The following is an 11,503-nucleotide window of genomic DNA, read 5'->3' as shown; positions in this document are numbered from 1 at the left end:
ACACAGTAGCAGCAGCAAGCATATACAGGCATTTTATGGGGCAAAAAGTTGTTACAAGTGGGGCGAATGCAAAAAAGCTTCAAGCCACAAACACACACTTGTTCAGCCTCAGAGTGTCTGCTCTAAAGAAGGGCTTTATGAGTGTAGCAAATGTGAGAAAGCCTTCACCTGCAAGAATACACTTGTTCAGCACCAGCAAATTCACACTGGACCAAAGACATTTGAGTGTAATGAATGTGGGGAATCCTTTAGCAAAAAGTGCCACCTAAACTTACCTAAGATAGTTCACACTGGAGAAGGGCCTGATGAATGCAGTGATCATGGAAAAGGCTTTATCCATAAATCTGAATTCATTCACCACCAGAGACGTCACACCAGAGGAGTGCGTTATGAGTGTGGCGAATGTAGGAAAACATTTAGCTACAAATCTAACCTCATTGAACACCAGAGAGTTCACACTGGAGAACGACCTTATGAATGTGGCGAGTGCGGGAAATCCTTTAGACAAAGCTCTAGCCTTTTCCGACACCAGAGAGTTCACTCTGGAGAAAGGCCTTATCAGTGCTGTGAATGTGGGAAATCCTTTAGGCAAATATTCAATCTCATTCGACACAGAAGAGTTCACACTGGAGAAATGCCTTATCGGTGCAGTGATTGTGGGAAAGCTTTTAGCTGCAAATCAGAACTCATTCAACACCAGAGAATTCACAGTGGAGAAAGACCTTATGAGTGCGGCGAATGTGGGAAATCGTTTAGGCAATTCTCTAACCTTATTCGACACCGCAGCATTCACACTGGTGATAGGCCTTATGAGTGCAGTGAATGTGAGAAGTCATTCAGCCGCAAATTTATTCTGATTCAACACCAAAGAGTTCACACTGGAGAAAAGCCTTATGAATGCAATGAATGTGGAAAATCTTTTACCCGCAAATCTGACCTCATTCAACACAGGAGAATTCATACTGGCACAAGACCTTATGAGTGCAGTGAATGTGGCAAATCTTTCAGACAGCGCTCTGGCCTCATTCAGCACCGAAGACTTCATACTGGTGAAAGGCCTTATGAGTGTAGTGAATGTGGAAAGTCCTTTAGCCAAAGTGCTAGCCTCATTCAACACCAGAGAGTTCACACTGGAGAAAGACCTTATGAATGTAGTGAATGTGGGAAATCCTTTAGCCAGAGCTCTAGCCTTATTCAGCACCAGAGAGGTCACACTGGAGAAAGACCTTATGAGTGCAGTGAATGTAGGAAACCCTTTACCCACAAATCTGACCTTATTCAGCACCAAAGAGTTCACACTGGAGAAAGGCCTTATGAATGCAGTGAATGTAGGAAATCCTTTAGCCGCAAATCTAACCTCATTCGACATCGGAAAGTTCACACTGAAGAAAGGCCTTAAATGTGAAGGGAAGGTGCTATTTCTTTATTCAGTATAATAGCACTGGAGGAGATTGGGAGCCATCCTCCTAAATTTAAACTTTGAGCATCTAAAATGGGGGATTCTGTGTAAGCTTCAGGTATGTGGGAAGCTTTGAGGAGGTTCAGTGTCACTCGTAATCTGCACAGGTCCATAGCCTGATTTATGTCACTGCCCATTTCTTAGACTGAAGCCATTTTACCTCTGTCACCTTGCAGGTGCACACCATGTGCATGAGTCACTTCCCCACAGTGCTCAAAGAAGCAAACCTCTGTATTCTCCCATTTGCTTGGGGAAATTATTAATAGGTCAAGCAAGTAGGGGGTCCTCATGTCCTTTCCCTGACTTTAGAGTATAGACCTGTCCCAGTTTTGGTCCAGAGGAGTCAATCTGAGTTGTGCTGTCAGCATTCTAAGAAGGATTACTTTTTTTAGGGACATTGTTGGTCTCACATGATGGTTGTAATGAAGTTTTCCAGCTTCTGATTGACCAATTTGGAAACTGCTTGGTGCACATTGCTCTGATTTATAATCTTTTGATAAAGGCTGTAAAAAGGCCAGGCGCAGTGGCTTAGGCCTGTAATCCCAGCACTTTGGGAGGCCGAGGCGGGCGGATCACCTGAGGCAAGGAGTTCAAGACCAGCCTGGCCAATGTGGTGAAACTCGTCTCTACTAAGAATACAGAATTAGCCCGGCATGGTGGAAGACACCTGTAATTCCAGCTACTCGGAAGGCTGAGGCAGCCTCCCACTTGAACCCAGGAGGCGGAGGTTGCAGTGAGCTGAGATCGTGTCATTGCCCTCCAGCCTGGGCGACAAGAGTAAAACTCTTATCTCAAAGAAAAAAAAGTTTTGCCGGGCGCGGTGGCTCAAGCCTGTAATCCCAGCACTTTGGGAGGCCGAGGCGGGTGGATCACGAGGTCAAGAGATCGAGACCATCCTGGGCAACATGGTGAAACCCCGTCTCTACTAAAAATACAAAAAATTAGCTGGGCGTGGTGGTGCGTGCCTGTAATCCCAGCTACTCAGGAGGCTGAGGCAGGAGAATTGCCTGAACCCAGGAGGCGGAGGTTGCGGTGAGCCGAGATCGCGCCATTGCACTCCAGCCTGGGTAACAAGAGTGAAACTCCGTCTCAAAAAAAAAAAAAAGGAAAAAAAAAAAAAAAAAAGTTTTTAAAAATGTATGCACCTTTAATCTTGGGGGTTCTATTCACTGTATAGAATGCTTACAAGCAGAATAGTGATGTCAGCATGAAGGGGTGGACAGATTTTGCCCACTTCCTGTGCTCAGAAGGGACAATGTGATGGCAGAACAGTGATGTCAGCACAAAGGGGTGGGCAGATTTTGTCCACTTTCTGTGCTTAAAAGGGACAGTGTGATGGCAGAAGACCGGTCTTTGTCCTGTATTGGTCTACTTGGCCTGCTGTCCAAGGCCTCAAAGACTGCCAGACTTTGTGTTCCTGTATTGTGGTCTGGTGCCATTTTTGTCAGGTCAGAGGTCACCATGAAAAGGAGGCAGTTGTGACAATCCCCAGTGCTTCTGTGACTGTGAATTTTGTTCACTTGTTCACAAGAAATACCACATCATCCCTAGCACCATTAAGGGGAATCTGTTCCCCAGGTCCTGCAAAGGAGCCATGTTCCATGACATATAAGTCAGTGTAGGCTGGTTCCATTTGTTTTCAGACTATAGATATAGAGGTTAAATTCCAGACATAACCGTAATTGGGACTGAAACTCTTGGTAAATTGGGAGTGGAGAAGACTGCAGTAAATTAGATGGAATGTCTCTTCTAAAAGTTCATCTACAAATTTTTCATTGAATATAGCTATGTGGGACAAGTGCGTACAGAAATTCTGAGGATCTTTATAACCATTTCCTATCACTGAGACTATTGTCAGAAAATAGTCTATAAAGATTTTGTGGCTCCTTGCATCCTCTCTCGACTGTTTACCTCAAGGCCATTGCTATGCAGGTAGGAGAATAAGAATAGAGAGAAGGATCATTCTGCAATCCAGGGATATGGCTTTTGTGACTCAGCCAACATTCCTATTAATTCAGTTGGCAACAGCCTTCATTGCTTGCCAAAATTTGCTGCTTCTGGGGCAAGGTTGCCTCTCCCACGGCATGAGGAGAGAGAGAGAGAGAGAGAGATGGTGGAGTCCATATCAAGTTGCCAACCTGATTTTCCAAAAAAAAAAAAAAAAAAAAAAAAGTGCAACATCTAGGCTCTTAATTTTGAACCACTTTTTAAAGCTTTATGAAGGTCTAATTTGTACCACTGACATGCAACAAAGTACAGGTATCCAAAATGTGCAGTTTGGTAAAGCCATGAAACCATCATCAGAACCATGAATATCAATTTATCTGTCAGCTATATATTTTCCTTATATCCTTTTATAATCTCCCTCTGCCTTCCCTAGCTCTTCGGGGATCAACTGATTTCTTTTACAGTAAATTAGTTTGCATTTTCTGGAATTTTGCAGTGAGAGAGATATTCTTTCTGGTTTTCTTGCTGTATAATTATTTTGAGATTCAACAATGATGAATGTTTGTGTTGCTATTATGCTTTTCTATCGATAAGTCACTGTTTATCCATGTGTTTAGGGACATTTATGTTATTTATAGATTTTTGTATATTACAAATAAAGCTGCTGTAACTACTTGGATTCAGTTTTTTATATGGGTATGCTTTATTTTCCTTGTGTTAATAACTGAAAGTGTAATATCTGAATTACAGTGTAGATGAATGTTTAACATTTTAAGAAATGCCAAACTTTGATCTAAATGGATGTTTCCTATTTTATTCCCACCAAGGGCTTGTGAGAATTCCAGTTCCTCTACATCCCTGCCAGTGCTTCATGTGGCCACTCTTTTTTAATTTTAGCTCTTTTAATATAGTAGTGGTATCTCACTGTAGTTTTCGTTGCACTTCCCTAAAACTTCATGATATTGAGCATTTTAAAATGTTTTTATTTGCCACCTGTGTGCCTTCTTTGTTGGTAAGATATCTGTTCATATGTTTTTCCTACATTTTTTTTAGATGAGTTTATATTTTTTAAAAAATAAAAACAGTACATAATAACTGTCTTTAGTAACAGACATGTTGGAATTTTCCTCATTCTTCAATAATATGGTTTCTTCACTCTGTTTAGCAATTCTTTTTCTATTGGAGGAAATTTTTTTTCTTTTTCTTTTTTTTTTTTTTTTTTGAGTTGCCCAGGCAGAGTGCTGTGGTGCCAGCATGGCTCACTGCAGCTTCAACATTCCAGGCTCAAAAGATTCTGCTGGCTGGGCGCGGCGGCTCACACCTGTAATTCCAGCACTTTGGGAGGCTCAGGCGGGTGGATCACGAGGTTAAGAGATCGAGACCATCCTGGTCAACACGGTGAAACCCCGTCTCTACTAAAAATACAAAAAATTAGCTGGGCATGGTGGCGCGTGCCCGTAATCACAGCTATTTAGGAGGCTGAGGCAGGAGAATTGCCTGAACCCAGGAGGCAGAGGTTGCGATGAGCCAAGACCACGCCATTGCACTCCAGCCTGGGTAACAAGAGTGAAACTCCGTCTCAAAAAAAAAAAAAAAAAAAATTCTGCTGCCTCCACCTGCCAAGTAGCTGGGACTACAGGTGCGTGGCTAACTTTGCCTGGCTAATTATTTTTGTAGAGATGGGGTTTTGCCATGTTGCCAAGGCTGGTCTTGAACTCCTAGACTAGAGATCCTCCCACATTGGTCTCCCAAAGTGCTGCGATTACAGATGTGAGCCACCATGTCCGGCCCTCAATTTTGTTGTCATTTTTTCATTATTTATTTTAATTTATTTGAGACAGAGTCTTGCTCTGTTGCCCAGGCTGGAGTGCAGTAGCACAGTCTCACTCACAGCAACCTCAGCCTCCCAAGTAGCTGGGACTACAGGTGTGCATCGCCACACACAACTTATTTTTGTATTTTTAGTACAGACAGGGTTTTGCTATGTTGGCCAGGCTGGTCTTGAACGCCTCAGCGTACCAAAGTATTGGGATTACAGGTGTGAACCACTGTGCCTGGCCCAAATTTATAATTTTCTTCTTCTTATTATTATTATTATACTTTAAGTTCTAGGGTACATGTGCAGAACGTGCAGGTTTGTTACATAGGTATACATGCGCCATGTTGGTTTGCTGCATCCATCCCCCTGGTCATCTGCATTAGGTATTTCTCCCAATGCTGTCTCCCCAATCCCCCACCCTCCGACAGGCCCTGGTGTGAGATATTCCCCTCCCTGTCTCCATGTGTTCTCATTGTTCAACACCCACTTATGAGTGAGAACATGTGATGTTTCGTTTTCTATTCTGTGTCACTTTGCTGAGAATGATGTTTTCCAGCTTCACCCATATCCCTTCAAAGGACATGAACTCATCCTTTTTGATGGCTGCATAGTATTCCATGGTGTATATGTGCCACATTTTCTTTTTATCCAGTCTATCTTTGGTGGGCATTTGGGTTGGTAACAAGTCTTTGCTATTGTAAACAGTGCCACAGTAAACATATGTGTTCGTGTGTCTTTATAATAGAATGATTTATAATCCTTTGGGTATATACCCAGTAATGGGATTGCTAGGTCAAATGGTATTTCTATTTCCACATCCTTGAGGAATTGCCACACTGTCCTCCCACAATGGTTGAACTAATTTACACTCCCACCAACAGTGTAGAATTGTTCCTATTTCTCCACATCCTCTCCAGCATCTGTTGTCTCCTGATTGTTTTAATGATCGCCATTCTGACTGGTGTGAGATGGTATCTCAATGTGGTTTTGATTTGCATTTCTCTAATGAGCAGTGATGATGAGCTTTTTTTCATGTGTTTGTTGACTGCATAAATGCCTTCTTTTGAAAAATGACTGTTGGTATCCTTCACCCACTTTTTGATGGGGTTGTTTTTTTCTTGTAAATTTGTTTTAAGTTCTTTGTAGATTCTGGATATTAGCCCTTTGTCAGATGGGTAGATTGCAAAAATTTTTTCCTGTTCTGTTGGTTGCCGGTTCACTCTAATGATAGTTTCTTTTGCTGTGCAGACGCTCTTAAGTTTAATTAGATTCCATTTGTCTATTTTGTCTTTTGTTGCCATTGCTTTTGGTGTTTTAGTCATGAAGTCCTTGCCTATGCCTATGTCCTGAATGGTATTGTCTAGGTTTTCTTCTATGGTTTTTATTGAGTTAGGTCTTAAGTGTTTTTTTTTTTTTAATTATTTTTATTTTTTATTTTTACATTGGTTTCTACCAAAGGTCTATATTTAAATCTTTAGCTTAGGGGTCATGTAATTTTCTTTTAAAAATTCTTGAATATCCATGTAAGAAAAGTGACTGCTACCTTCCTTTACCTGGTATTGTATAACAGAAAGCATGCGAGTTTGCCCCTCAGCCAATATTTATTAGACATGCTAAGTAAGAGCCAATAAGATTGCCGGAGCCCAACAAGTTAATATAAAACAGTATAGATACCTGGTGTACAAAAGGTGATTACCACTGTAATTAAGGACATATTAAAGCTAGAGGGCTGATACTAACAAATTTGCTCTTCAACAACCCTGTGTGAAACCCAGACTCAGGCTTATAGCAAAAACACATAGGCAGCACCCAGGGGTGACTGCTAGGTTTTTGGAGCAGAAATCTTCGATTTGAGATGCAATTACTAGCTGGCTATTGGGGCTTAATTGAGACTGCCCGTATCACTGAAGAACATAAAATCCTGAAACCTGAAATACCCAGAATGTCTTTGGTGATGTTAGAGAAACATTCTAATAAGGAAGACAGTGCCCAGAAGAGTACCCTAATAAAATGGAAAGGGTTTGCACAGGAACATATTACCATGTGAATGTTGTTAAAACGCGTGCTCTGAATGAAAAGACCCCCCTAAAGAAGCTTTGTGTGAGCAACAAGGCTGTTTATTCACCCGGCTGCAAGTGGGCTAAGTCCAAAAAGAGTGTAGGGTGGTGGAATAGAAGTTGGTTTTATAGATTTGGGGTATGCAGTGGAAAGTTACAGAAGTTACAGTTTAGGGCGATTTTTTGCGAGCTGGGAGGGGGTCATAGGGTCTGGAGTCAGGAGGTGTGCCCTAGTGAAGCACTGAACCTCAAGGTAGTCTTGGGGACCTACTGAAAGCTCTATTATGTATTTTGTTTGATTCATTTTTATTTTTTCTAGAGATAGGGTATCACTCTGTCACCCAGGCTGGAGTGCAGTGGCATGTCTACAGCTCCCTGCAGCCTTGAACTCCTCAAGGCTCCTCCAGTCTCAGCTTTCTGAGTAGCTAGGACTACAGATGTACACCACCATACCCAGCTTATTTATTTATTGCAGAGATAGGATCTCACCATGTTGCCCAGGCTAGTCACAATCTCCAGCATCAAGTGATTCTGTTTCCTTGGCCTCCCAGAGTGCTGGGGTCACAGGCATGAGCCACTGCACCTGGCATTGACTTTCTAATTGTAGTGTAAAAGAAAAATAAATTTGGACAGTCTATTACTGTATCATTGCCTGAGAAAGAAATTAGGCTATTTAATCTATGCAGTGAGTTATACTCAATTATTACCAACATTTATTTTAATGTTAATATTCTCCCAGATTTTGGACAGTGGGAACTCACTAAAGCTGTCGGCTCTCTGCTTTTTTATGCCAATATTATTGACAATTTCATTACTTTCTTCTAATGCAAAAATATTTTCAGGCTCATGTTGTGCCTTTCCTGTCCCAGCCCGGGAATCAGCCTCTTTTCCAAGGAGCTCTGGTTTTCTTCAGTAGATAACAATGCTTGTAAATATTAGTAAGCATTAGCTGTGCTCTTTTCTACTGGTAAATCATTGATTGATAGGTCCTCTTGGGGAGAAAGCAGATACATACATATGCACACATTTGTATACAAATTCATTTCTATATATTTACAACTGCAAAGACTTTTCAGATACTTGAAATGACTCATGGGACTCTGAAAGCACTCTCTTGTAAGGCTTATATTTAAATATGAAGCGCACAGTACAGCTAGAGAAAGACAGAACAGGCCAATATCAGGGCTTAGAAAGATCTGGACACATGACCTTCAGGATCCTTATTCGCAAATGGACATGCTTCATCTTTGGACTGTGCCACTAATACCTATGTAATGGAGCTTGATTTCGGAAGAATTAATAACAGAAATTCCCAGTAGAGACTATTATGTCCCTTTGGCTGTGTGACCCAAGCCAGCCTAGCCATTTATGCCAGGTAAAAGCCAGCTGTAAAGACATGAAATGATTTCAGAGTTTAAGCAGCACATTGTAGCTCCCACTGCCTTTCTTTGCCAAGAGTCAAACTAGATATCCAGATATCCCCAGAGTTAAGCAAAGAATTGTCCTATTCCAGCTATAAAGTATTTCTATTCTCCACAGTTGTCCCTTTGTTGACTGGGTAGTTTTAATTACAACTCACTCCTTCTTAACATTCCCCTGTATCAGTTTAACTATTTATGGGACAGAATAAGCAAAAAGGGCAGCTGTCAAAATACTTTGTGTATTATATGAGATGTGGATATTGCTTCAAAATATTGCCAAAAACAAAATAGCCCAGCACAAAGATGTTCATAATCATGCACAAGATTGGCAACTATTTTACCTCCTTCTGTCATCAACTTTAAGAATGGTATCAATAGACTTATTCAATTCAAAGTTAATTCTAGTTCCTCTCCTAGCCAATATTTTCCATGGATAGAACATCTTGTGGTTGTTTTAATTCCGTTTCTCACTTCATTTTATAATCTATATCAGTACTGTCATAAGTTTTATTTCAAATGTGTTAGCTAGTTTGTGATGCCATAAAGGAATACCTGAGATTGGGTAATTGAGAAAAAAAAAAAAAGGGAGATATATTTGGCTCACAGTTCTGCAGATAGTACATGAAGGAAAGTGCCAGTATCTGCTTTTGGTGAGGGCCTCAGGAAGTTTACAATTAGGGCAGAAAGTGAAGGAGGGCCAGTGTGTCACATGGTGAGGTAGGGAGCAAGAGAGGTAGAGAAGAGGTGCCAGCCTTTTCTGAACAACCAAATCTTGCATGAACTCAGTGAGAACTCACTACTACGAGGAAAGCACCAACCCATTCATGAGGGATCCATCCCCATGACCCGAAGACGTCTGACTAGGCCCCACCTCCAACGTTGTAGGTCACATTTCAACTTGAGATCTGCAGAGAACATACATCCAAACCATATCAGAACCCATCAAATGTATTTGTAATACCAAATACACCAGTATTACACCAAATAGCAGACACATTATGAGTCTGATCATAATCATTACAAAATAAGTCAAAATTGTGGCCGGGCGCGGTGGCTCAAGCCTTTAATCCCAGCACTTTGGGAGGCCGAGGCGGGTGGATCACAAGGTCAAGAGATCGAGACCATCCTGGTCAACACGGTGAAACCCCGTCTCTACTAAAAATACAAAACATTAGCTGGGCATGGTGGCGCATGCCTGTAATCCCAGCTACTCAGGAAGCTGAGGCAGGAGAATTGCCTGAACCCAGGAGGCGGAGGTTGCGGTGAGCCGAGATCACGCCATTGCACTCCAGCCTGGGTAACGAGAGCGAAACTCCGTCCCCCCCCAAAAAAAAAAAAAAAAAAGTCAAAATTACAGTATATTCTCTACCTTTCCTCCAAATTGGGGTTCTTGCCCATGTACCAAATGTATGTTTTTTAGACATAGGTTCTCACTCTGTCACCCAAGCTGGAGTGTAGTGGCATGATCTTGGTTCACTGTAGCCTCAAGCTCCAGGGTTCAAGTGACCCTCCCACCTCAGCCTCCTTAGCAGCAGCTCATATACCATATATTGTCCTACAAAAGAGGTTAAATCCAGGGCTAAGTGTCGGCCAGATAATTTACTAATTTTTATTTTTTTGACTCTGTCACCCAGGCTGGAGTGCAGTGGCACGATCTCAGCTCACCGCAACCTCCGCCTCCTGGGTCCAAGCGATTTCTTCTGCCTCCACCTTGAGTAGCTGGGATTACAGGTGCGCACCACCGTGCCTGGCTAATTTTTGTTTTGTTTTGTTTTGTTTTGTTTTGTTTTGTTTTGTTTTTCAGTAGAGATGGTTTCACCATGATGGCCAGGCTGGTCTGGAACTCCTGACCTCAAGTGATCCACAGGCCTTGGCCTCCCAAAATGCTGGGATTACGCATACCGAGCCACTGTACCCGGCCCAGTCAGAGAATTTAAATGTTCTTGTGAGGGTAGAGTATATGCATATTGGGGCCTATCCCTAATGAATGAAAATTGGCTTTGGTTTCCTTATGGAAAAGAAGGCATGAGCCAAATCTAGTATAGAATACTGATCGCTCTGAGCTTATAGCACAGGTTTAGTTGTTGATGCTATATCAGACATAGCTGATTAAATGGGGGGGACACTAATTTATCAAGTCTTCCATAATCTATAGCTAACTTACCAGATCTATCAGCTTTTCTTCCAGGCCATCTAGACCGAGGCTGGAGTGGTGCAAGCACAGCTGACGGCATCCTCAAACTCCTGGGCTTGAGTGATCCTCCCCTCAGCCTCCTGAGTATCTAAGACTACAGGCAGGTTCCACCACACTCAGCTAATATGTTTTCAAATTTTTTGTAGAGAGTAGGTTTCACTATGTTGCCCAAGCTGGTCTCAAACTTCTGGCCTCAAGTGATCCTCCTGCCCTGGCCTCCCAAAGTGCTGGGATTACAGGCATAAGCCACCACACCCAGTCCATCCTAGACTCCTAAATAGGGAATTTTAGTAATATACCTGCATCTAAAAGATCCTTAATTCAAGTCGACATTTATTTCCCCCAGGAATTGTTATAAATTAACCACTTGAGGGACCTTAGCTAATTCTAAAGGTTCCCATCTAGCATGCTCAATTAAAACAGGACTAAAAGCAGATTTATATGGCATCCTATCAATTCCAATATTGCACTGTGGTAAGGGTGAGGCAAAAATCATATATAATTCCTGTCCATAAATTCCTTTATAGACTATATTTCTCCAGCTGTAAGCCTTCTAGCTGTATCACTATATTCTTGCAATTATATTACCCTTTATGTTTATATTAG

At 41.9% G+C, this 11,503-nt stretch overlaps 1 protein-coding gene and 1 long non-coding RNA gene across 2 annotated transcripts; one reads left to right on the top strand and one right to left on the bottom strand.

Moving 5' to 3' along the window:
* Positions 1 to 4: 4 nt before the first annotated feature.
* On the top strand, positions 5 to 2,031 carry LOC116539999 (zinc finger protein 551; the record flags this gene model as incomplete). The annotated part of the gene is made up of 1 exon (XM_032263298.1): positions 5 to 2,031. A coding segment is annotated over one exon (1,395 nt), but the record flags the coding sequence as incomplete, so codon positions are not given.
* Positions 2,032 to 8,389: 6,358 nt separating this feature from the next.
* Positions 8,390 to 9,734, bottom strand: LOC116539992. Its single transcript, XR_004264258.1, has 2 exons — positions 8,862 to 9,734; positions 8,390 to 8,808 (listed from the first exon to the last, which is right to left on the bottom strand). It is a non-coding gene; the product is annotated as an uncharacterized LOC116539992 (long non-coding RNA).
* Between the last annotated feature and the right edge of the window lie 1,769 nt (positions 9,735 to 11,503).

Source organism: Sapajus apella, unplaced genomic scaffold (genome assembly GCF_009761245.1).
Source record: "Sapajus apella isolate SASKATOON/1434 unplaced genomic scaffold, GSC_monkey_1.0 scaffold135, whole genome shotgun sequence".
Lineage (NCBI taxonomy): Eukaryota > Metazoa > Chordata > Mammalia > Primates > Cebidae > Sapajus > Sapajus apella.
This window is presented reverse-complemented; position numbering and strand designations above follow the sequence as displayed.